General features: G+C 53.0%; 1 protein-coding gene across 2 annotated transcripts in view; it reads left to right on the forward strand.

Moving 5' to 3' along the window:
* Positions 1–25,958, forward strand: part of Dock1 (dedicator of cytokinesis 1) — a 441,986-nt gene that overhangs the window by 61,195 nt on the left and 354,833 nt on the right. Inside the window, exons 7-18 of one of the 2 annotated variants that reach the window (XM_026384205.2) lie at positions 360–495; positions 1,411–1,568; positions 2,652–2,733; positions 3,139–3,274; positions 8,004–8,076; positions 10,954–11,096; positions 14,583–14,708; positions 17,461–17,585; positions 18,589–18,687; positions 19,616–19,688; positions 24,035–24,138; positions 24,511–24,694. In XM_026384205.2, coding sequence (XP_026239990.1) covers positions 360–495; positions 1,411–1,568; positions 2,652–2,733; positions 3,139–3,274; positions 8,004–8,076; positions 10,954–11,096; positions 14,583–14,708; positions 17,461–17,585; positions 18,589–18,687; positions 19,616–19,688; positions 24,035–24,138; positions 24,511–24,694 — 1,439 coding nt within the window. The remainder of the gene's footprint in view (positions 1–359; positions 496–1,410; positions 1,569–2,651; positions 2,734–3,138; positions 3,275–8,003; positions 8,077–10,953; positions 11,097–14,582; positions 14,709–17,460; positions 17,586–18,588; positions 18,688–19,615; positions 19,689–24,034; positions 24,139–24,510; positions 24,695–25,958) is intronic. The other variant, XM_026384206.2, reaches the window with a different exon arrangement.

Raw genomic sequence — 25,958 nt, forward strand, 5'->3', positions numbered from 1 at the left:
ACCTCCCCAACCCCACGGTGCTGTCACACACAGCTTTGTGTGTTGGACACATGGGTGTGCACGTGACTGCATGCATACACGTGTGGGTAGTGTGCTGTGACTGTCCACAGGCACTGGTGACGCACATTTCTCTTGGACTTTGTAGATCTATCAGATTATCATTGACAGACCAGCACTATTGCAATGGTAGTACAACTGCAGGAATTTAAAACATTCCCTATGGTGGCATATTTTAAGTTAAAGATAGTGGTCTTACAGAATTATGTTCCTTAATAATTGTGGGTGAACCCAACTTCCTATGATCTTTTCATCTGCTTGGTGGGGAATTCAAATCTTCTTCTGAATTTTTGTTTTTCTAGAATTCTTGATTTGGACCTGGTGGTTAGAGATGAAGATGGGAACATTTTAGATCCAGAACTAACTAGCACAATTAGTCTCTTCCGAGCTCATGAAATAGCCTCTAAACAAGTGGAGGAAAGATTACAAGAAGAAAAAGTAAGTTCATCTGTCTCTGTATTTTGCCATTCACACGTGGGCAGCATTTTTCAGAAAGCGCTTTCAGCAGTGGAATATCAAGGGGCTCAGACTTGGCTCTAAAGAAGAACCTGAAAAGGAGCATTGGCACAGTGTGTTTCCAACAAGGATGAAAGGAATGTGCCCGGGGCAGGCGTGCGGCTGAGGGCACGAGGGGATTTCATGCCTGCGGGGGAATGTGCAGAGCATCCTGCTTCACCAGGGAGGATGGGAGCCTAGTGGCCTTGACTGTGGAGTCATCTGTCATACGGGAGATGATACCATTTAAATTCTGCATCTGATTCTGCATTTCCTCTCTGACAACAGTCGGGGCGTGACATCTAGCTTGATGAGGGTGGAGAACACCAGTCGGGTCGATGTTTTCATCTCTCTGTTCTGTGATGGTATCATGTATGTGGTAGATATTCAGAAATTGATGGCTTGATTTGCTCATCAGTTAATTTGGCAAGTATTTATTGGGCATCTAGTCGTTTGCCAGATACCAACGACATAATGAAGAATGACAAAAAAATGTCCTGGGAGTGTTTATTCGAATGAGGGAAACATTAATTAGAATGTGCAACTACACCTGTGTTCATCATTTCTAGGTCATTGATTGGACACTTAAAAATTCTGTCTCTGAAAGTACTCAGCATACTGATGTGAGATTGGGGTCATTGCATAGGGTGCTGTTTTTTCTGAAACGTAGGACCGTGGTTTGAGAACTCGTGGGGGCAGGGAAAAGATAACATGAATAGCTAGCTGACTCAAGCCCACTTCTCCTGCACCTTTTTCCATGCTGTAGAGGATATTAAAAACAAACAAGCAAACAAACAAACCCAAAAAACAAAGATTATTGATGAATATTGCTTATGTCGACTTTCTTTTCATTGACAGTCTCAGAAGCAGAACATGGATATCAACAGACAAGCTAAGTTTGCTGCCACCCCTTCTCTGGCCTTGTTTGTCAACCTCAAAAATGTGGTTTGTAAAATAGGAGAAGACGCCGAAGTGCTCATGTCTCTCTACGACCCTGTGGAGTCCCAGTTCATCAGGTGGGGCTCCCTGCTGGTTAGGGTCTCTCTTGTGTGAAGGTGGTGGTGTCAGAACCACCCAGGTGGCCCTCGCTTGCCGAGAGCCCGTGAACAGGAAAGCTACCTGGCCCACCCTGAGTAGCCAGGCCCTGGGCCCTCTCTGGGCAGCGTGAGGGCAGCTCGGTTGGGCTCTGGGCTGGGCAGGTTTTCTTGCATGTGTGCTGCTGTTTGCTTGTGGAGGTGCAGGGATTTCAGGAACACTCTTAATGTGATAGGGACTGGGCTGAAGCACTCTGTTTTCTACACTGTCACCACAGGACTTTGTATGTTCAGACCCCCAAAGGTCACATTTTCCTTTTCCAAACCTTTGGGCTTAGAATGTCATTTTTGTCACTTCTGTCCTACTGCTGTTTCTCCAAGCCAAGAGGCTGGAACCCAGTGTCTGGATTGGCACCTGCTGTATGCTTGCTCACCGTTAGCATCTGCTCAGTGAAAACACTGTAAATCACCTGTTCTTGCTTGGCCCACAGTATAACTTCCTCTCTATCCACATGGAAAAATGAGGATTAAACTCTGTGGAAGTTTGTGTGAGTCTGTGAGGATTAAAACTCCAGTATTTTCACTTGAACCATTCAGAATTGAAAAATGTGGTGTGTGACTGAATGGGTGGCTTTATTCTCACTTCTGATGGACTCTGTTTCTTCTTGATGTAAGACAGTAGGTATTTCACAGCACGTTTTGTTGGTCATATACACGTCATGTGTATGTGTGTACACAAGTTCATCTCTCTCTGTATGCATGTGCACGTATGTATAGTACACACCTCACTTGAACTTTATACTAGTGCCATTCTAAATTGACAAATAGGCTTTTCAGATTATAAAGTTTGAAATGCCATTTGTGATGGTTCCATGACATTAAGCCCAAGAAACTTGGAATGCAGCCCTCCACGGTGTTTTGTGGTCCGTGTCTGCTGCTGGGTCACGCTGACGTTGGTATTTATAGACCCATGGTTGCTCTGTCGTCGACTTCCAGAGTGCTAATTATGAGTCAGTGTGGTTGTGCTTGGAAAATTAATTTGCTTCTATTTCTTCTTTTTTCGAGTGAGAACTACCTGGTCCGCTGGTCAAGTTCAGGATTACCTAAAGACATAGACAGATTGCACAATCTGCGAGCCGTGTTCACTGTAAGTGCGCCTGCAGGCGTTCAGCGGCACCATTCTCCGTCCTGATACTGTTCTGAGCGACTTCCCTACAGCACTGCCCCATGGGTCTGGGGGGACGCCTGGAGTCCAGGTTAATCTGGGATGAGTCACATGCCTTCTGGGACCTTCTGAGTCTCTAGCTGCCCTTTGAGTCACTGTGACAGAGATTTGCCCCCTGACCGTGGAGCACGTCTCTGAAACTTCGATCTCAAGTTCACTTAACAGTCACTGACTATTGTTATTCAATCACATTTTGTCATGGGACTAGCACTGAAATGCCAGACGCTGCTCTGGGAAGGGAATCTCCGTGTCTTCACTGTCCTTTTCAATTGGACTTGCGTTGAGTAATGGTTCTTCAAAATGATTTATGGAAATTAATATTTCTAGGACCTTGGAAGCAAAGACCTGAAAAGGGAGAAAATCAGTTTCGTCTGTCAGATCGTCCGCGTGGGTCGCATGGAGCTGAGGGACAGCAACACCAGGAAGCTGACCTCGGGGCTGCGGCGACCTTTCGGAGTGGCAGGTAATCCATTTCCCTCTTTCTCCTTGAGAGTTTAAGATCATCACCTTCACTTTGACCAAGAGCCGCTGTTGAACTCTGGGCAGTGGGCAGCTTTGATTTATAGGCTTTTCTGGTGGAGAGAAAAGAATCGATCATCCTTTTTCTGGGTGGTTTTAGTCCACCTGTAAGCTCCGGAGGCTTGGGTGCCTGAGTTTCAGATGTAAATAGAACCTATTTGGTTGAAAGCAGATCGTGTCTTTGCCTCAGAGAGAGCCTGACCCATTTCCTGGCCCCTGGAGAAGCTGGGCACTGGCAGGGGTCGGTTTCAGGATTTCTGGACTTGGCGGTTGGTTCAGGAGTGGACTGGCGTGGACAGGGTCATGAGGAGAGTCAGGCACCAAGCCCACAGGGTCTGCTGGACACAGACAGAAAGCAAGAATTTTAAAATATTTGTTGTTTTTTAACCCTTCTTAATTCTAAATCATGTGTGGTTGTTTTTGGTGACAGCTCAAGACAAGCGAGACCAGTCATCTCTGTTGGGGAAAGTGTCCCCGGAGGTTCTGATGTCACTTTAAAAAAATAATTTTGGAAACTGATTTTATGGTCATAGGGAATGCCTTACCCAGCTCTTGAGGTGTGTTCACATCCTTTCTGTGATGTTGGGGAATCATATGAACAAGTGTTTGGGAACATCTCGATCCCTGGCACCCAGCTGGAACACGTTCCTTACCGTGACCAAGCATCCCAGAGCTGAGACTTTTCTCCTCTTGGAATAGACTATTTTTAGAGAAGCTCTAGGTTCAGGTAAAATGGGGCAGAAAACGGTTCTCACATACCCTCGCCCATCCCCGGCATTTCCCCCCTTTGCTGCGTTTGTCCGACAGTGAACCTACAGTGGCATGTCACTGTTTCACCAGGTCTGGAGTTGATGTGGCTGTCCGATCTGGGTGTTGTGCATTCTGGGGGTTTTTACAAAGGAATGATGTCCCATGTCCACCAGAACAGGACCACGGAGTGCAGTTTCACTGCCTTAAAAGTCCTCTGTGGGGCGGGAGTTGTGGCTCAGTGGTGAGTGCTTGCCTCACATGCACGAGGCACTGGGTTCGATCCTCAGAACCACATAAATGTAAAATAAAGATATGGTGTCCACCTAAAACTAAAAAAATAGATATTAAAACAAAGTCCTCTGTGGTCTTGAAGTTTTTAGAGAAATAGATGAATTCTTTAAACAAATGATTCCTACTTCATAAAAAGTAATGAACGGTGAGAGGCCAGGTGATAGGTCTGCTATTGGAAGCACCACGAGGAAGTTCACTGCTTTGAGTGAAACGTCAGGGTCGGTTGCCTCACTGAGACCCCGGGGGGATTGGATGGGGCACATCACATTCTCATCCCTTATGGCTCGAGCCCATATTTTAAAATTCTTGCTTTATCTTTCAGAGCCTGTAGGCACCTTTCACGTGTTTAGTTGAGATGCCTGTGATTTTTCAGAAGTTTGCATTTTCTTTTCTCCTGCTATGGTATTTTTTTTTGTGTGTGTGTGTGGTGCTGGGGATTGCACTCGGGGCCTGTGCATGTGGGCCAGCACTCTACCAACTGAGTAACTGACCTATGTCCTGGCCCCGGCCCATGGTTGTTTTAAGAAAATATTTCATTTTGTCTTAGGTGCATTAGGCTTCCCTGAAGCAATCAGAGGAAACTTTGACAAGTTATGTGACTCACGCCTCTTTCCAGCATGGATGCCGGGGGTTCTCTTGTTCTTAGATACCAGAGAGTGTGCTGCCGAGTTCCTGTGAGAGCACAGCGACGTTTGTGAAGCCAAGACGAAGTCTCCATGGAGGCTTGTGGCTCCTCCCCGCCTTTGATTAAAACTGGGACATCTTCAGCTTTCGGCATTTGAGTCTTGACATTTGGAATGTCCTAGGGAGTGAGGGCTGGGGATCTCGCTGTGGCCTCGCTGTTCAGAATGTGCTTGATGGTGCGTGGTGGGGTCTGGTGTCAGGTCACAGCCCCCACCTCCAAGGCTTCTCTGGGAGTTGCTGAAGCCCAGGTGTACCCTGCCCTGACGTGGTGCCCTGTCCCTGGGAGCCCTTCCTATGTTGTGTCTGCAGAGACCTGGCCAGTGTCTAGGCCCTGGAGCGTGGGCCACTGGCCGCAAGGCCTCCACCGCCATGTGCCTTGATTCCTGGTGACTCTCCTGTAGCCCCTCACTCCTCCCATCGACCCTGGTCTTTGGCTTCTTCCTCTTCTGTCTTGTGTCCTGGTGCTCACTCACTGTGGGCTGTTGGAAGCCTGCCTGGGCCATCCCTAGCTCCACTGGCCTGTTTTTGCCCATATTCTCTGGAGCCTGGGCTCTCCTGCTGTTCTGGTCATGGGGCCTTTGTCCTATCTGGCTCCTGGTGGGACACATCAGGCCTGGGCCTGTGAAAGTTGGTTCCAGGGGCTCCCAGCAGGGCCTCTGCTCCCTCTGCTGCCCAGCAATTGCTTGCTTACTTGGCTTCTGGTTGGCCTGGGTCCTAGCATGAGCGCTGTGGCCTCCAAGGTCACATCAGAGGGCCAGGTTTTAAGGACCTCTTGGCTGGTATGTTTCTGAAAGTACTGTTAAGAACCGGAGCCTGTGCTTGTCGAGTTTCCAGGTTCCTGTGGTCACTGTGCCCTGAGACAGGGGTGATGCGTTGTACCATGTGACTTGGCTGTGTAGATTTTTGGCACAATACGTGGCCACCAGCTGCCCTGCCCCCTCGTTCCGTGCCATTCTTCAGTGTAGCTGGGGTGCAGGCTTCCCAGCCCTGCAGCTCCGTCCCCAGCGACACCTTTTCCCTGAGGACAGACCCCTCTCATAGCTGAGGAGGGCTGTGGACTTGTGGTCACCAGGCTCTGCCCAGATCTACAGGAAGACTTAGTTTTGCAGCCCTCTCCAGGGGAACCCTGCTCGTCTGTGCGACAGCACCCAGCTCCTGGAGAGAAGCGTGCCTGGACCTTTAGGCCTATGTGTCTTGTCTTGTATCGGAAATAATGTGTCACATTCTTTGTTTTCAACCTTTTGATAATGTGAAAGTGATAGGCAATTGTAGAAAATCAGGGAAATTTCATTGAAGAGAAACCTAAGCATAATTGAATAAATCATTCCTAATTTTCCACAATCGCAAGTTCTTCAGGATTATTCTGGCATGTTTTTTTATTTCTTCTTTTTTTTTTTTCTGTGTTTGTGGTCCATAATTTTAAAAAATAATATCGGGTCAAACAAGGGCTGAGGGTGCAGCTCAGGGGCAGAGCCCACGTTTGACGTGGGAGGGCCTTGAATCCCTAGCACCAGGTGGACACATCTGATCAGAGACCTATTGTTGGCCTTTTGGTGTTTTTTTTCTTTTTTCCATTCCTCTTTGGTCTCGGGCTTTGTCCCCAGGCTGGGGCTCGAGGGCCCGAGGCGAGGAGCAGGAGGAGGGCTGATGAGGGCCAGGGCAGGCGGCCCTCCTACCAGGGCTGCTGGGCCTGGTGTGTGCAGACGTGGGCACTGGGGACAGGGCAAGGGGTCAGATGGCCGGGGAGGCCCATCAGCTGGTGAGTTGAGCCAGGTGACACTGCAGAGGCACACGGCAAGGCCACCCCGGTGGCTGGCGTGCAGGTTCAGGCTGACTTGTGTCTGCTCGTGACTGCTGAGTGAGCTTCCTTTCATGATTCTGAATGGTGATAAAAATGTGTCCATGCACAGATGGGCATCTTAGCATTGGTCAGTGCTGGATGTAGTTCCAGTCACCACAGACCGTGCCCAGTGCTGGCACAGTCTACCAGGTGGGCCTTGAGCTCGGGCCGTTCACCTCCTGTGCAGCTGCTTCTCGATGGCCGATGTACTTGGGCTCCTTCCACCTGCGTCTGCGCCGCTCTCCGCCTGTCCTCCCACTGGTGCAGTAGGACACACTGCACAGACCCCTGGGGCTCCACCAAACCCAGCAAGAGACGGACAGCAGGGCAAGCGGGGGCTGGGTGGCAGGGCTTCCATTTGCCCGGCTGTCCCAGAGCTCTTTTGGGGTGGCGGCCGTGTAGAAATGAACATGGTCTCCACTTCAACCCGGGATGCTGGTCACCAGCGAGGACTTAAGTTAGGAAAGCAAACAGGGGCACTGCTCTCTTATCTTTAGCCAGGTGTGGGGGATGAGGCGGAGCACAGGGAAGGTGCCCGGTGCCCTCTGGGGCTGCTCTTGGCTCCTCTTGGCAGGCAGACGGTGGGCTCGTGGGCTGGTTAGTCCTGTCTGTGGCTGCGGTTTGCTCAGCTGGATGGTTGGTGGCTGAGGATTCTCTGTGAGTGTCCCCCTCGCATGGGCACCAGCATGTGGAGGCCCCTGGTAGATGGCAGCCCTGGCTGATTGTGTTATTATTTGGGATGTTATTAAGGGTGGGTAGCCACTTGGCTCGTGTGGATATTTAAGTTATATTTAAATGAATAAATCAAAGATAGCATTTGGCTGTCTGTCCTTCTTGCACTTCTTGATGCCCCTTGTTCCACAGAACATCCTCACCGCCAATGTCTCGGAATCTGCAGCTCTATTGGCTGGTGGGTGGTGGGCGAGGGAGGGTCAGGGGACCTCCACCATTCCACTGCAGCCCTACTGGACCACCCTGTGAGATGACCTCATGTCTTTCAAACAGGGCAGTGATGGTTGGTCAGAACATTTTGATGGTCCTTGGTTGGTGGACTTCCTATGATGATTGCACTGAAGTAAGACAGTCTCTGTTCTTTTCTCGTCCACAGTGATGGATGTAACCGATATAATAAATGGAAAAGTAGACGATGAAGATAAACAGCATTTCATTCCCTTTCAGCCGTAAGTATGGAGCGGTCCAAGCCCATCGCCACCTGCGGTGTGGAAATCCTGTTTGTAGTGATCAATCACCTTCGTGATGACGTTATACGTGAAGCCCACAGAGGGATAGATTGTTTGCATAGTCAGTGCCACAGCACGTGGAATTTTTGGTAGTGATAGAATCCTGGGTAAAAGTTGGTCTATGCTTCTGGAAGTAGATTCTGTATGTGTTCACTGAGTTTCCTTATCAGAAGAATTACAATTCCACTCTGAGTGTGGATGTTTCTTTACATAATTGATTTATTCTGGTGGCAGTTTGCATTTTCCAAATACAATACTTTCAAATTCATCACAAGAGGTTTGCTGTTTTTAAAACAGAAAACCTAACACAATGATGATGAATTCCTTTGTAAAGTGAGGAATAGGACTTTGCAGCGTGTGGTGACGCTGCTGAGTTTCCCATCCTGATTTCTGCTCAGGGTCCACGGGTGCCGGGCACTTCTCTGTCTCCTTCTGACCCGAGAGGTGTCAGGAGAGTGCCCGTAGCATGGGAAGGCACTTGAGGGAGGTGCCTTTGGTGGAGTCTCTGATGTGAAGGGACTGGTGGTGTTTGGTGACAGAAGCAGACGAGGCCCAGTCAGGGTCTTTGGCCACCCCAGGGACACTTCTGCTTCAGGAAGGTGGGGCAGGAAGTGGAACACTTAGGTAAACGGTGAGACGGCCTCCCCTAGCTTGCCAAGTCAGACTGAACGGTGCAGGTGGGTGACCTGTGGGGTCCTCTCTGTCCTCTTTCCTCTTCATGTTTGTTTTTCTTTAAGGGATCCCACACTGGAGACAAGTTTCATTTTACAAAGTTCACATCGTTTCCAGCAGTCGGTGGAGGGGCTTTGGGTGGCTGGGCAAGTGGCTGTGGAAGGAACCCCGTTCTGGGTGGAGAAGGAGGACTGTGGCTCCCCGTGCACCCCGCAGCCTTCCTGACCCACCCGTCCCACGGTTGGGCTGCCCTCCTGGCACACGCTCCCTGCGCAGGCAGGTGCTCTGTCCAGCAGCTTCCGAGGCTCTTGCAGTGCCCAGTGGAGGCCTTTGCAGCTTCCTGGACGGGGGGATGGCAGAAGTTGGGTCCGGTGGCACATCTTCCCAGCACAACCGCAGGCAGAGGGCTTTGGGGACTTCAATGCTTTCAGTTCACTTTTCTGTCTAGTGTGATAACTACTAGCCCCGTGTGGCCATTTAAATTAATTAAAATTAAATAGAATTAAAACTTTAGCTTCTCAATCACATTAGTTCCATATCAGTGTTCAGGCCCCCCTGCCCCGGGGCTCGCGGCTGCCGAGCTAGGCGCGTGGAGCACGTTCCCACCACTGCAGGGAGCGTGGCTGGGTCCTTACCTCGGGAGCCCACCAGCGAGCTGGCTCGTGAAGGCAGAGCTCTGCAGTCTGCAAGCTTCCTCAGCCAGTGAGGCCACCCAGTGCAGGTAACACGTAGACGTACTTTTGTGAAATCATAAAGTTAAGGGGCTGGTTGTTCCCCTGAGAAATAATGGGGCCCCTGCTGTTTTGATTGCTGTGTTACATGTCAGCTTCCTGAAGCCCCAACGCTCTGCTAAATTAAGATGACTTGTTGCTGGCTAGTGTGCTCTGGGGTGCTCTGTTTGAAAAGTTAGAGTGTTTGGAGTTTCAAGTTTCTAGTCTTCACAGGCCGTGCCGTAAGCTCCCGGAGCTGGCCTGTACATGGCGCCATCTTTTTTATCTTGTAGTGAACGTCGATTTTAAAAAATATGATTACATGCTTATCTCTTATGTAATTTGTGACTCCTTGCTCCATTAAAGGAAGACTAATATACAGATTAATATTTGCAGTGTTAGAAGCAAAAGAGCAGCCTGATTTTAATAGCAAAATAAGCAATGAAACCAGTTCTTTGGGAAATGTCATGCTAATGAAACCGTTTTTTGCTCCATTAAAACTGATTTATTATCTCACAGGGTTGGTTTTAGGGATGGAAGCACAGTGCACATCTTTCCCTCGCTCTCCCTCTCTCTTTCCTCTCTCTCTTTCTCTCTCTCTCTTCTTTTACTTGGTGAAGTAAATTAAAAACAGCCCTCAGCTCCCGTGAGTTTTGTGGCTTGGGTGATGGATAATGGCGACCTTGCTTCAGAATTGATTTTGGACACTCTGCACGTGGTGTCTGTTTCCTTCTCATTTCCTCTTGGGCCGGGCGGGGGTACAGGATTTTCCTGCTGGCTCCTGCTGCCTGCTCAGCTTCCCTCTCCTTCCCTGCAGCCCTGTGGACAGCTCCCTGTTCTCAGGCCCGACCTGCTGGTTTGCATTCCTAGCCATGTCCCGGCTTCCCTCCCCCATGTGGCTGTCACCGATTGTGTTCCCTAAAGTGTACTCCCCGTCTCACGTGACCTCACTTGGGGTCTGTGGAGTGCAAGAGGGGCAGGTTGGGAAGCTTCTTCAAGCCATGAGGTTTCGGGGGTCTCTTCTGGAGCGGGGTGGGGGCTCTTGATTTTGCTTTTCCCTTTGTGCCACCTGCCCCGTGACCCAGGCTGTGTTTGGTGTTAGTGAAGTTGGAGAAGTGGCTGTGGGGGTGCCTTTCAGCCCCCTGGCCCTCGGACCAGCCCTTCAGTGGTCCGGGGGCCCCTGAGCCGCGGCTGGTGTCCTGGGGAGCGGGCGCCTTGGTTGGCCTGACTTCTCTCTGGTTCAGCATTTCCTGATCGATGCTTTTCCCTGTTTCTCTTGTCACCTGCCCTCTGTCTCCCACCCTCTGTCCTGCGTTGACTCATGACGACCCTCTGGCCCTCGGGGACGCTGCCCTCTTGTGTTCCCTTGTTCCCGGGACCCACGGGTCTTCGTGCCCTTTGTCTCCTGTGGTCTTGCTCGTCCCGTGCCCTCCAGGCTCGCGTTGGACGACGCCACCCGACACAAGCCGCTCAACATGTCATCCCGTTTTTCACCCAGGGTGGCAGGGGAGAACGACTTCCTGCAGACTGTCATAAACAAAGTCATCGCTGCCAAAGAGGTCAACCACAAGGGCCAGGGTACGTATCTCCATTTGGTTACCGTTGCTGTCCACCTCTGGGGGTGTGGACGGTGCCGTCTGGTTTGTGTGTCAGCTCGACGTGGTGGTGGCAGTGGTGACAGTGCCGGGACTGGAGAGCTTGTCTCCAATGCATGGCCCTGCAGTGTCCTGCTGCTCACCTTCCTGAGTACCACTGGAGGCCAGCCTCCCCGAGGACAGCGAGGACTGATCTGTTCTTGAGTGGGGCGCGGGCTCTTGGTTTGCTGGGCCAACGCTGGGTTTCCTCCCTTGGTCCAACCCTTCCTCTTATCCGCCCTTGAACAAAATCCTTCATACCGTCCCCGCCCGCGGGCTGCAGCTCCCTCTTCCCTGTAGGGAAAGGGGCATTGGACACCGCCCTCACCCCAGGCATGTGCTCTTGGCCCCTGTGTCATGGCCCCTGTGGAGTGCAACTCACTGCCTGGCTATTTTCTAGGGCCGCCCCTTTGTCCCCTGGGAAAGTGGCTTTGTTTGATGGACTGGCACCCTCCCTTCTGTTTGCTCACTTATCCTCCTTCCCACTCTCTGTCCCACAAGCACCAACATTGACCCCACACTGATGTGTCCAGCAGCTGCCCTTCTGCTGGCAGAGCTGGCCCCCCGTCAGCTTGGGTGGAGTCACTGGGCCCTCGGTTTGGCCAGGAGATGACCATTGGAGGAGCCTGCCTCCTGCCCGGGGGGAAGCACCTTCGGAACCTGGGTCTGACCTGCCCCACACAGGTGGGAACGTCCTCACGTCAGTCCTGGATCTGGTGCTGACGTGCTGGAACCTGGGCAGGGCTGAGGGAGGGCCTGCCTCCCTGTCCAGCTACCTGTGGTCACCAGACCTCCAGAATAGCCAGCTCTCAAGGAGAACGTTGACCCAGTGGAAGAGTGTTCTGGAGAAATGAGCCCTTAAGGGCTCTGTGAGGACCCTGAGCTGGTGTGACCTACCCATCTCGGCCCACAACAGCGAACCAACCCCCACCCTGAAAGTTAATCCTGAGAGTTCGTGAACATTTAAGCTGACCCAGGCCTGGTCCCTGGTAAATGGTCAGCCATGGCAATATGCACTTCAAGTAAAAACCACCCAGTAGGGGTCTGGTCCAGCTGTTGAGAGTGGAGCTGCACAGGCTAGGTGCTGGGGGCAGGCCCTGGCTGCTCGTCCTCCCTGGCCCTGGAGCAGGCCCCGTGGACCTCCAGGTTCTCTTTCCCTGTCGTCTGAGCTTCGGTCAACATTTATGACAAAGTCACCCAGGAGAAGTGGAGATGGTTTCGGGCCAGTAGGAAACTACTCAGAAGATGCCCAGAAGCCTGCCTCTGTCCGGTGCACGGCCAAAATCCATGAAGCCAGAGAGCGACCGGCTGGTACTCGGTGCCTGCACCCCGGGAGGAGGGGCTGCTCCAGGCCACGGCGGGAACGGAGAGGAGACCCTCAGACCGCGGCGTCTGAATGCCCGGCAGCCTCCTCACTCACTGCACCTTTTCCTGGCCCGCCCAGGTGAACCTGCTCGTTCCAGAGAGCCCTGAGAGGGATGGTCCAGGGAGTGCCCTGAGCCGGCCGCTGGGTCTGTTGGGCACGGCTGGGTGTCTGTTTTCCATCAGTCCTGACCCAGGTTGGCCCTGATCTGCTCACCTGCTCCACAAGGAGCAGGGAGGAAACACTGATGTACACAACCGGGAGTATTTCATGCCCAGTGTCCTGGGCCCAGGTCCCATGGCCCCTGTCTCCTGGGCACACGCCTGCGGCCCCTGTCCCTCGGGCTCCTGTCTTGGGGTCTTGGTCTGTTCTAGGTTTCATCAATGTGTCCTTGTCACCAGGGACACAATCTTTTATAATCAACCCAAATTATTCTGACTCCTGAACCCGAAGGTACTGGGTGTTTGAAGTGGACAGTGTCCCCCGCCCTCCCCCCACAGACCCTGCTTCCCGTGTTTGAGCTCTGATGGTGCTCCTTCTTTTCATTTTTAGTTATTCTGATGAAGCAGATGTCAACCCCAAATGTGCTTTTACTTTGATGAACATTGGCCTCATATTCTCTTGAGGAAGGTGTTTTTAGAAAAGCTCGATATAATCGAGAACATTTAGCCTCCCTGTTTAGATGGTGGTGTGACGCTTGAGTCGCGTCACCGGTATTCGAGTTTGTGCACTCAGATACTTGAGCGACGTGGTGTTTGTGAGCAAGGAAAGGTGCTTGAGAGGCAGGACTTCTCATAATAGCACGAATGCTCTTCGATGTGGTTTCCTGAACGGGTGACGGTGCCAGGACACAGGTGAGGGAGTGCTTGGCCCCTGGAAGGTCTGTCTGCGTAATTTTTCTGCAGGTCCAGAGCTGGTGCTAGTTCAGGTACTTTTGTGTGAATTAGTGAAAAGGAGGAGACGCAGTGAGTGCCAGGGTGGATCGTGGGCTCCTAGTCACCTTTCTTGGTCCATTACCATGTGCAGTGCACGTCTGGAGCCCTGGTACATGTGCCTCTGTTTGGGTGCCATCCCCTGGTTGGTTCTGTTTCCCTCCTTTGACAAACTCAAGGACACCCACAGGGGCCCAGGCACAGACACACAGTAGGAGCACACCTTGATACTGTGGTGGCCCATGGGTCCCCCAGAGCTGAGCAGCTGGGGAGCAGCAGGCCAGGCTCATGGCCTTGTGTGAGCACCTCAGTGTGCCACGGGCAGTGACGCTGCCTTTGCACCTGGGGGACAGGCACTGTCCTTGAGAGCAGCTGCTGCGTCTCCTGCCCTTGACGTGTGAGCCTCTGCATGTCCCTCCTGCTCCCGCCCACGGGCCTGCCCCTGGGTGTGTATTCAGGGTGCACTCCCTGTGCCCAGGCCCGTGTTCACCACACTCCTTGTGGGATGCTCCTTCGTCTTGGTGTCGAGGGCTGAAAGTCTCCTGTTCCCTCTGGGAGGCAAGAGCTCAGTGGCAGCCTGAGCATTTGTTCCTCCTGAGCTGTGACAGTGTCTCCGTGGCCCCCGCTCTGCAGCTCACTGGGGCGAGAGCTGCCAGTGCCTTGTGCATCTAACTCTGAGTCCTTGCTGGTGGCCTCCCTGGAGTTCTGGGAGAGGTCAGCCTTCTGGGTCCATTCCTAGTCCCTGTTCCTTCTGGTTTATCTCACATGCATATTGATTCAGGGGAGCCATTGGTCCTGGGCACCTGTGGGGGGTGCATAGCTGCTGGCCCTGGGCACCCATGGGGGAGGGCACAGCCATTGGCCCTGGGCACCCATGGGGGAGGGCACAGCCATTGGAACTGGGCACTTGTGGGAAGCGTGGGAGCTGCTGCTCCTGAGGGTTCCCCTGTCCAGGCAGAGTTTGCCTCCCAGCTGCAGGTCATTCCCCTGTGCTAAGTACCTCCCACCTGGACGTTGACTGTGCCTTTAAATGTTGAATTGTGAATTAAAACTCTCCTTCACTGAAGTCACTGTCATGAAGTGTTCTTAAAACGAGCAAGATACAATGTGACCCTGGCATCTGTTGTTTTCCCAGGTTTGTGGGTAACATTGAAATTACTTCCTGGAGATGTCCATCAGATTCGAAAAGAGTTTCCTCATCTGGTGGACAGAACCACAGCTGTGGCTCGCAAAACAGGGTTTCCAGAGATAATCATGCCTGGTAAGGACTGGCTCGTCTGGGGCTTCTGTGCACGGGAGATATAGCTGGTCACAAAACCATGGGGACAGTAACATGTAGCTCCGGCAGCCACAGAGGGCTGAGCTCACCTTGGTGATGTGGAAGCCCCAGGGTGGCTTTGGAACACCTGGGGTCAGTGGCTGTGACTGAGTGAGGGGGGATATTCACCCTGGCCACCTGGACCCCTGCTAGGAAAAGCTCCCCACAGCTGTGAGGGTCGTGTGGGGCAGGCAGGAAACCCAGCAGATATCTGAACAGATTTTTTTGATTAAAAAGAGGAAGGAGCATTGGCAAGTGAGCCCCCAGCATGTGGCCACCATAGGCGATGCGGGACAGCAGGACTGTGCATGAGTGGCCAGTGGCTAGTGTCGGGCACCACACTAGTGCTGCTCTGGTCCAGTTGCAGAATTTAAGCCAGGAAACTGATGAGGGGATTTCTTGTGAGCATTAATGTCATGTTTAATAACACTGTCCAGTTTCTAGGTAGATTCATGTTACTAATCTGATTTGGTTCTCGGACCTTGGGAAGCATGGTTGATATTTACCCTTTATATCTGGGTGATACTGTTTGCTTTGTAAGTAATATTTGTGTTAATAATATAGGTCAATCCACCTAAAGGTCTTGGGACCCTGCAAGTTAGTGTTGAGCTAATTCTCATAAAAATTAAACCACAGCCTGAAGTCACATGGCCAACGAGTGGAGATGAGGTCCAAATGCCACTCTTGCCTGGCACACGTGGCCACTTTGGCCACCCAGCCCATTTGCTAAGACTTATCAGGGGAAGTCAGCTCACAGTCCTTGAATTTGGATCTGCCACGCAAATTCATGCATGAAGTCACTGGTGGTATGTGTTGACCTCTGTGGCTCGCGAAGGGAAACCCAGGAAACCTGTGCTCCGTGGAAAAGGTTTCCCTGATAATTGGTAGACTTACACAGGAAGTCTAAAACTCACCCCATGATTCTGGCAAGTTCCGTGTGCTCCCTGCCTGGGGAGGGGCCCCTGGAGAGGGCAGCTCCCTGGAGTGAGTCACCCTGTTCTCTGTCGACTGAGTGACCCTGGCCAGGCTGCAGGCACCAGGAGACAGAGCCAGTGGTTTTCCGTCAAACTCCTGCTCGCTCCTGGCAGAGCCTGAGCGTCCCCCGTTGGCTTGGCTGTCTCCTGGGGACCTGGGTCACCTTTGGACAGTGGGGGAGCCAGTCGCGTCACCTCATGGCCGACATTCTACCTTCTTGTGACCTGCTGGCATCCCAAGTCCTTCTGGAGGCCTGAGTGGGAGAGCAGAGCTGTCCTTTGAGCAGGAGGGGTGGTTAGCGTCTGCCCACCCCCGCTCCCAGCTCCCTCCTGCCCACAGGGAGCCCCATAACCCTGGGGGCGTCTGCTGAAGGCCCTTGTGAACATCTGTGGGCTTTTCCTCCTGTGAATGGGGTCGGCTGGTCGGCCCCACAGAATCACTCTGCAGGTGCACACGGGAGCCAGGTGTGGGGTTCAGCCCTTGTCACTCCCACCCCGACTACTCCTCTGGCTGGTGGCCTCTTCAGGAAGCTGCTGTCCCCTTTAGTGATTGAGCTTCATGAGATCTTCAGACGGAGTGATGGCCCAGCACCCTCCCTCACCAACAGGCCTGTTCAGGGTGGCTGTCCCAGGTCACTGCTGGTCAGTGGCCGGTCCTGGACGGGCAGCCTGGCCTCCTGCTCCCTGGCTCCTCCTTCCTTCTCTTCTCCCAGGGACCCTGGCACAGTTGCAGCCGCGCTCCGTCTCCTGGCAGGCACAGTGGCTGTGGGAGCGTCCCACTGGGACTGTTATAATAATGACTTTTAAATGAAAGCTTAATTTAATAGTCAGATCCATTAAAAGGCAAAATAAATCAGTTAAACAACAACAAAAAAATAAAATAAAAATAAAAAATAAAATAAAAACAAGACAGCAAGAGGAGGCTTGTTCCTTAAGGTCCCTGCTCCTCAGCCTCTTGCTGCCCTTGATGGAGCAGAGCCGCTCTGTGCAGAGCAGGGTCAGGTGGGAGGGCCAGGCAACAGCACAGTCACGGTCTCTGGGCTTCCTCTAAATCACGTTGCCAACAAAGCTTGTGAAGTTTTCCCGGTCGGACCGTTACCAGGGGCTTCGTGCGTCCTGAGTGGGGAGAACTCATCTGTGGTAATTTTTCCCCACAGTTAAGGGTCCGTCCTACTTACAGTGCACAGGTCTGTTTTGTTCTGCCTCTTCTCTCTTGGTCCCCACTAGGGACCAGATAGCCACTTGCTGCAAGAGAAGAGCCAAGCAGGGGAGTTCCCCTTGTGGCCCCTCCTAGTTGCCCCTGATCCCAGGTTTCAGCTCCTGGACTTTGGGAAGAATGTCGAGGAGGCCGATGCTGCCACTCACCTCCTGGGTGTGCGCTGAGGTGGTGACTGAGGCCTAGATGAGCCCAGCCCGCCTGTTGGTGGCCATGGGCCATGGCCACGAAGCGGGGCTGGTCCTCGCAGCCCCTCTGTGGCATTGTCGTCACTCTGGGCTGCACTTGGAAGTGGGCCAGCTGTCAGCAGGTCTTAGGACGATGACAGAAATCACCTTTGTCGTGCTTTCAAATGCCGAGATTGTTTTGTAGGGAATATGTCACCATCACCTAATAGAGTATCTCTAACATTCTGCTAGGCTGGGGAGCGGGTCAGATGGTTTTTGCAAAATTCCCAGTCACACTGTGAATAATGGGTTGGTATTAAAGATGCGATTCCCCCCAGGCGATGTTCGGAATGACATCTATGTGACGTTGGTTCAAGGGGATTTTGATAAAGGGAGCAAGACGACGGCCAAGAACGTGGAGGTGACCGTGTCCGTCTACGATGAAGACGGGAAGCGCCTGGAGGTACAGCTCGCTGGGGGTCGTGTCTGCAGGCCCAGGCCCTGGCTCTGTCGCCCAGCTCGCGGCAGCCGCTCGGGGACAAGTGTGGGTTCTTGCTCCCCTGTCTCCACCTTGCCTTGGTGTCCCTGGGTCCTGGTGCCAGCTGTCTCAGGAGATCCCTGTGGAGTTGGGCCCGTGTTCTTTGCCCAGCCTTATCAGAGAGGGTCATTTGGGGGCATCATCCTAAGCCCCTAGCCATCACTGTGAAGTGCAGACACCGTTATGTCACCTCTTCAGAAATGAGGAACCTGAGATTCTGAGGAAGGAGCAATTAGCTCAGGGTCAGAGAGCAGGTGGACGTGGGTGGCATTCTCTGACCTCTGACTGCTGCAGCCTGAGCTATGGCCTCCTGGCGCTTCCCATAGAAACCAGGATTAACTTCTGTGGGCAAAGCAGCCAGCAGGGTTCACCTGAAAGGACTCAGGGCTGCAGTCATCTCTAATGAGCAGAGGCCAGACCAGAGCAGGTATCCGTCCAGGACCTCTGTGGACTGGGGCCAGGGAGCCGAAGCCTGGGTTTGTGTCTAGGGCTCAGCTCTGAGTGGGGGTGGCTGCCTTTGTTGCTGCCCACCCTATCTCTCCAGAAGCATGGGCCTTTCGCAGCATGGCTCCAGGTGGGGTCCACTGGACAGCGTTCATGGCTGGAGCCGGCAGGAGGGCTGCTGCTGCCTCCTTGCTCTGCAGCCCTTTACTCCAGACCTCTGAACGAGTCAGGCCACTTCCTGTAGGTCCTGATGTCAGAGGGGCTGGTGCGGGGTTGGGGTGGTGGACGCAGTATTCCCTCGAGTTTCACTACCGCCCAGGTCCTCAGTGGGTGGTCAGGGCGTCGGCTATGTGCAGAACTGTGCTTCCAGTGAGATGAGCTGACAGCACTGCAGGCGTGATCTCTCCTCCTGGGGGCCTGGCGGGAGGTGTGTGCCCGGCAGGCTCCCCTAGGTCTCACCTGAACTCTCTGCCTTCTTTCAAAGCATGTGATCTTCCCCGGTGCTGGTGACGAGGCGATTTCAGAGTACAAATCTGTGATTTACTACCAAGTGAAGCAGCCACGCTGGTTTGAGACCATGAAGGTATTATTTGCACGGTCATTTTATCACTTGGATTGATTATGAAATGCTCATTTGTATCCCAAAGGAACCCCCACCTTCCCCCTGGCTCAAGGGGCTGCCCGCTAATAGCACCACACAGGCCGTGTGGCTCTCCCAACAGAGTCATTCTGGGTTGCTAAGGAACCACGCTGGCATTTCTCGGAATACATTTGCTCCCGTCTCCTTTGGACGTAGATATAGGGCTTTCATGGAGACGAATGACAGAGTCTTTTAAAGACAGTCATTGTCTTTCTCTTCTGGTCCTGTTTTGTGTGTGGCATGCTGCCTTGACACCAGATTGGAAAAGACAGGATGCCAGTCCATGAGGTTTTGCCAGGGAGATGGGTCCCACTCCTGTGGCACTGGCACGTTTGCATCATGCAGGTCTCCCGGTCTCTGTGGTGGCCTCTGTGGTAGGCACCAGCCCACTGCCAAGAGCTGGAATATTTGAGAAGAAGCCCGGGGTTGGCCCCAGAACACAGATGTTAGATGTGAGAATTAGGGGCAGTCCTTGCTTGCAGCAGCGTGGACGAGGTCTTTTTCTTTTCCCATAATGTGACAACAAGATAGCTTCCTTACTGCAGCTGTGGAGAGAATATAGATACCTTTGTGTTGGGACCAAACGTGAAGACGGCAGCGTTCAGAAATAGAATCTTAACAGCGAGGATCAGAATGTTAAAAGAAAAAATCCAGCTGTCTAGCAGAGTTGGGTTGGCTCCTTCCAATATCACCTTGTTTAAATTTGGAGACATTTTGCCTTTGGAAAGATCCCACAGGGGATTAGATAGACAGCGTTTGCATTGCTAGGTGTAGAAGTATTTGCAGTTGTGCCCAAAGCTCCCGCTGAATTGAGCTGTCTCCCCGGGAGCTGTTGGGGGAGCTGCCACCTCTCTCCTCTCCACTCACACAGGTGGCCATTCCCATCGAGGACGTGAACCGCAGCCACCTCCGGTTTACCTTCCGCCACCGGTCGTCGCAGGACTGTGAGTGCTCGCTCATGCTCGCCACCAGCCCCGTGTGCACAGGCCACCTCGGGCAGGTGTGGGGGGGACTCTCCTCGCTGCACCTGTTCTGGGCCACTCCAAGACTCTGCTGTCACACCCAAGTGACGGCGGCCCCTTAGCCGTTGCCATTTCACCTTTTGCTGGGCCTGTCTCGGGCAGACCTCGGACACCCTCCTTCTCTTGCCCGACGGGGGCTGCTGCTCCGTAAGCCTCCTTGGCTTTCCTTTTCTCCTTTTTGACTCCTAATACTCTGCCCATCAGAAGTGTCATTTGATTGAATCCAGAGCCGTGACCCCTTTTGTCTTCCTGGCTGTCCCCTGGTATCTGGAGTTCGGCCCCAGCTCTTCCCTAGATGTGGGTGTGATACTGATGGTGATGCCAATGCTGGAGGAGCGAAAGCCGGTGTTGGAACCTCTCCTTCCAGGGAGTGTGCTGCTCACCTCCCACGATGTGACCCTGTGCCAGGTGCTGAAGGGGGACCACAGAAGGCAGGCTCAGCGCTGTCCCTCGTCTGTCTTCATTCAGCACTAGCTCATATTTGGGAAAACAAGTGACAGTCAGAGGTGACTGTGGTAGTGTGTGCTGTAGAGAACCAGGGAGGAGGGTGGCCTTTGGCCCTGTGTGTGGTGGAAGATGCCTTGGGGGCCACTCAGGACGGTGGCCAGGCTCTGGCTCTGCATCTTCTCACAGGTATCTAGGCATGAGCCTCTAGTGATCGTCCCTCCAGGATACGGGCACCTCCCTCCAGCAGCTCTGCAGTAGCGTCCGGCTCTGTGCTAGCTGCTGTGCTGTGAGCAGGTGCCCATCTTATTGTTTCTGGGGATCTGGGCCCTCCGCGTGGTGTAGGGTGTGCCTGGGGGACAGGACAGTGAGCAGGAGTGGAGTTCTGGTGCCTGGATATGTAGACGGCTGTGAGGGCCACTGAGAAGCCCAGGCCTATGGTCACTCCGAGTGTTGAGGCCTGCAGAGCTACAGTGCTGACCACTGCCCTCAGCTGACCATTTGTAGTGGCGGATGAGGCCAGGGCCTGGTTCTGCAAGGACTGGGAAGTGGCACGAGGCCCACTGTGTGGTGTGTGTGGGATGATGGCCACTTGAGCGTCACTGCACCCCTTGTCTATCCTGCAGTGCAAACCCACCAGGGTCCAGTCAAAGGGCAGCAGGCGTCACTTTGGGTGGGAGAAGCAGGGGTGTGAAGCCTGGCCAGCCGAGAAGGCCGTGCCCTGTGGTTCAAGCTGGCCAAGTTCAGGCCCCAGGCAGCAGTTGGGGCCTCTCCTGTGTTCACACTCCTTGGATGGCAGAGGCTGAGGGTATCACTGCTAGCAAGTGGTCAGCAGCGCTCATGCTCCCACTCTGTGCCAGCGAAGGGGCCCCCGTGCTGCTAGGGTCAGACCTCCCAAGAACTCCCTGTGCTGTCACTGTTATTAGCATGACTTCTCATATCACATGTGAAGAAGCTGGGACATGGAGACCCTTAGTGAGGTGGCCTAGAGTCATCCAAATGGTCAGCAGGGAGCTTTGCTCCACACCTGGTCCCTTGGCCTGAACATCCCACTTGAGTGCCTCGGGGGGTATTACGTAGACAGCAGGGGCCTGGGGTCCTCTGCCAGCAGGGCTTAGGTTAGTCTGCAAGAAGTCCCCAGGGAATGGCAGGGTAGGCTGTGAGCTAGCGAGGGTGTGCTCTGAGGGGACAGGGTGTTCTCAGCCCAGGCATGGAGGCCCTGCACAGGTGAGCCCAAGGGCTGGGGAACTGGAGCAGGCCAGAGCTTGGTCAAGGGGCCCAGGCCTCTGGGGAGGGTGGGAAGGCCAGTGCGGGAGCCAGCTGAGCCCCTGTACCCACATCACCCCGAGGACATCAGGAGAGGGCCAGACTTTGAGGGCCCTGGGAGGAGACAGGGCTGGACAAGAGTTGCAGAGTCCACGGAGGGAGGCCGTGTCAACCCCACACACCCCTCTCTAGCAAGCTCTTTCTCCCTGATTAATGAATTACACCAGGGCAGAGGGGTATCTTCTGTAGCATTTTAATTTTCAAAATCCCTGTTTTTCTTGTCAATTCTAAGTACTCATTATAGGCAAGATGCTATCACTCCACACACCAAGACACATTTGCATAATTAATGAAGTCTCCAAGGTCACTGCTTGTGGGCTTTGGGAACTTGTTGAGCATCACAAGTGTGGTGCTTTTGAGATGCTGGTTAGTAGCTGCTGACAGGGCCTGTGTGTGGACACCCTAGGTCAGAGGGAGAGGGAACCGGGGCCACAGGGCCCCCGAGATATCCCGGCTGCCCTTTGCTGTAGAGCAGACCTAGCAGAAGGAGGGGGCGATGGGATTTCTCATGCCCAGGTTGGTGGTTGGATCGGGGAGTTTGGTGCTGATGCGATGACAGGACCCTTTCCAGTAGCCTGCTGGCTCCCTGGTCGTCCACTTGAGTCACATGAACAACAGTGGACATTGTGCTGGGCCCAGCCAGAAGTAGAATGTGGTGCGTTTGACTGAGTGGGGCCCCGGGGATGGGGATGGGGCACCCCCACAGCCCGCGGTCTCCTGCTGGGCTCTGCAGGCCTCTGTGTTGTGGAAGAAGCCATTCAGCTCGTCTGGCGGTGGGCGAGCTTGTCCTGAGCAGCACCTGTGCTTGGACGTGGAGGTGTAGCCACTGCATAGGCGGCTCCATGTAAGCTGTCTGCCGACCGTTGCCATCAGCTGTTCTTCTAAGCCCTGGGTGCTTTCAGGGAGGCCTGTGTAGTTTTTCAAGCCACCCCACATTTAGGAAGAGCCATTCTTCCCACTTGAACATGGTATTTTTTTTTGTGTTGTGGTATCAAGAAAGTGACTTTATTGATTCCTAGAGTACACATACTTTATCTCTGTTTCTCTCTTTGTTTTTGGTTGGTTGATCCTGTTCACCCATTAGCTGGCATTTGTTGAGCACCTACTGCATGCGAGACACTGCAGCAATGCTGAGATGCACAAGGTCCCTGATGAAGTGGGGTCTAGGGGACTCTTGAGCGCCCTACTCTAGGGGGTGTGGCCTCCCCGTCTGACGTCTGTATTTTCATCTGCAAACAGATATTTTTGAATGAGTACTTTGAGGTATTTTCTAGCTCTGGAACTCAATGTTTCTGTTCCGTGTTCGGGTGACAACTTGAGGAATTCATGGCAGATGCCTTTCTCAGTGCAGATTCCTGTCTGTCCCCATCTGATGTGGCCCTGCTGACTTCTGCCTCTCCCTGTTTCACCCACCAGCCATGCTGGCCTTCTGTGCCTGCCGAGCCAGGCCTGGCCACCTGAGACCCCTGCATCAGGTCTTCTCTTTCCTTGGAAGGTCTACACCTTGCCCATGTGCTGCCCACCTCCTCAGGAAGGCCTTTCCCCCCCATGCCGTCAGATTGCCCGGTACCTCTGTCACCCTCGGATAAGCCACCAAGTTCTGTTTTCTTTATGACCTGAAAGAACTTGTTTGTTCTTGGCTCTCTCCCCGAGTAGGACAAATATTTATTGAGTAGCTATTGTATGCCAGGCACTATTTCATACACTGGGAAATAGCAGTTAAAAAAAAAAAGAATACAGTGTCCCTTACATTCCAGGGCCCAGAGGACAAAAAACTAGCCATAAGCAAGAACAGATTCTCTCTGGCACAAGTGTACACACCTTCTGCCAGTGATAAGAATCATCATCAGATGAGAGAAAAGGGAATGATCGGGCTGCTGGTTCAGATGTGGTGTGGTCTCCTGGGAAGAGGTGACATTCAGCAGAGACTTGAGTGAAGGCAGGGTGTGGGTCCCAAGTGCGATTCCCGGGGGACAGGACTTTCTTGGTCTTCAGTCCATCTGAGGTTTACCTGAGAAGGGGCGTGAGGTAGGGGTCTGTTTTATTTTTCTGTATTGCCAAGCAGTTTCCCCTCCATGTAGCTGTGCCCTGTGATGGCCCTGTGTTTCCAGGACCTGTTCAATATCCTGGTTTCTGCAGCCTAATGTGAAAAGTCACCCTGTCTTCATTTCTCGGTCACTCCTGGATTCTAATACTGTGACTCTTCCGCACATTCTTCTGCAAGGTCCTCTTGCTCTTTATTCTACCGTTTTCCAGTTCCATGAATAGTCTCTTGGTTGAAATTGCTTCAAGTTTACTCTCATTTGGGGGGCCATCCAGCCCTTTGTGTCGAGGTCTTCTCTTGGTGAACCTGGTGCACGGCTCTGTGTCTTTCCATCGACTTTAACACCTGTCAGTACAGTTTGGTAATTGTTTCTTAAAGGTAGCCTTTGTTGTATGTTGTAATGTTACTTTTGTCATAACCACAATTGAAGATGATTATTGATTTTTTACGGCAGCTAAGGATAAATCGGAGAAGATATTTGCCCTGGCGTTTGTGAAGCTGATGAGGTACGACGGGACCACCTTGAGAGATGGGGAACACGATCTGATCGTCTACAAGGTATGCTGTTCTTCCCCTGCCCTGTGGTGCACGTTGACTCTCAGTCCTCTCTGGCTTCCTGACCCACATCTGCTACCGTTAGGAGAAAGCAGCTGGCTAGCTACATGTAATTATGTAGGTGAGCGTTTCTCATGACCAGCCCTTTGTCTGTCCCTCGTGAGAGAAGCTGATGGCAACACCTTAAGCGCTGTATAAAAAGGCTGCAGAGATGAACTGATCTATGGGAACAAGGGACATTACTAAAATACGCCGGGGAGCACCACCATCTAGCATCAGATGTGGGGTTAGGAGGGCTAAGGGTAACAACCCTGGGCCAAGCCCTCGCTTGGCTGTCTCGGGGCCGTCTGACATGCTGTGTAACGAAACCCGCAGGCCGAGGCCAAGAAACTGGAAGATGCGGCGACATACTTGAGCCTGCCCTCCACCAAAGCAGAGCTGGAGGAGAAGGGCCACTCGGCCACGGGGAAGAGCATGCAGAGTCTGGGGAGCTGCACCATCAGCAAGGACTCCTTCCAGATCTCCACACTGGTGTGCTCCACCAAGCTGACCCAGAATGGTGAGTCGGGGTAGGACTCCCCAGGATCTTTCCCCTTCAGCCCTAGTCGTTTCCCGCCTGCTTGTGGAGTGGAGGCGTTTCCTGTAGGTGTGTGTGTGTGTGTCATTCACTCCAACCTCGGCCGTGACCCGCATGGACGTTGGTGCACTGGAAGGAGGAGGGGGCATCCATCATGATTTGAAATCCACACTCCTATTTTGGTCCCAGGTTTGCCTTTGTGGGAGACGAAGCAGTGGACTGACTCCTTAGAATGCTTTTCAGCCAGAGGAAGGGAGCACGGCACAGGGAAAATGCAAGAGATCTGGAGTCCAAACAAAGACCCGAGATTGAGCCCTGTCCTCGGCCAGCCCTGGAAATGACCTTGAACAGTGTCCTCTGAACTTGGTCTGTAGACGGGGAGTAATTCCTGCCTTCAGGGCTGTCTGAGGGGTGCCTGAGTGGCAGGATGCCGGGGCCCACCCTCTTTGTATCTTTCCCTGTCTCAGCGACTCATCAAGATAATTCCCAGTTATTGTTCTTTTAAAAAGTTGGTTTTCTGGCCCCCCTTACGATGTGAGATAAGGGACCTTTGTTGACTCACACACACAGCTCAGCCTAACACAGCAGATCACTCATCAGCTGGGGCCTGGTGTCCCTGGGCTGGGGCGCTGGACTGCTCAGAGTTCGTTACCACCACTCCCAGCCTCCCCAGCAGCACCACCATCGGCCGGGGTGCTTCGTATTCAGAGCACACGGCCGTTGTTGTTGCCACTGTGTGGAGGAGGGAGAGACTCCTGTGCACAAATCTTTCATTTAAAAATTGCATCCCCTTAATGTGACCATATCACAGCCGTGCAGAGGGACTTTATGCTCTCTTGAAACCGAGCCTGAAAATCCAATGTTTTCCTCCTAACTGCCCGATATGGATTGTGATTATTAATGCCGTTGCTATCAGGCATTGCATCTCTGGGGTTGTCTGTCAATCACGGTAGTCGTTCTGCATTTGTGCGGGGGACAGGCATCCTTTGGACCTTAATGGGATTAACATGGGACAAAAGTTAAACCCCTCAGGTGGAGTCTGGACACTGTGGTGGAGGTGTCGGGGTGTCCTGCAGGTTGGGCACGCCAGCCGTGTGTCACGTGCTTGTCAGGCTCCCTGCCCTGGGCTCTGTGTTCTCTGGCTTGGAGTTAATGTTTGCAGAAATGCTTTCCTATCATGGGTCTCATGAGGAAGCCTCTTGGGGTGTGGGGCAGTAGGTCACTCCAAACGCTTCCTGGCTGTTTG

This window comes from Urocitellus parryii, chromosome 5 (genome assembly GCF_045843805.1).
Source record: "Urocitellus parryii isolate mUroPar1 chromosome 5, mUroPar1.hap1, whole genome shotgun sequence".
NCBI lineage: Eukaryota > Metazoa > Chordata > Mammalia > Rodentia > Sciuridae > Urocitellus > Urocitellus parryii.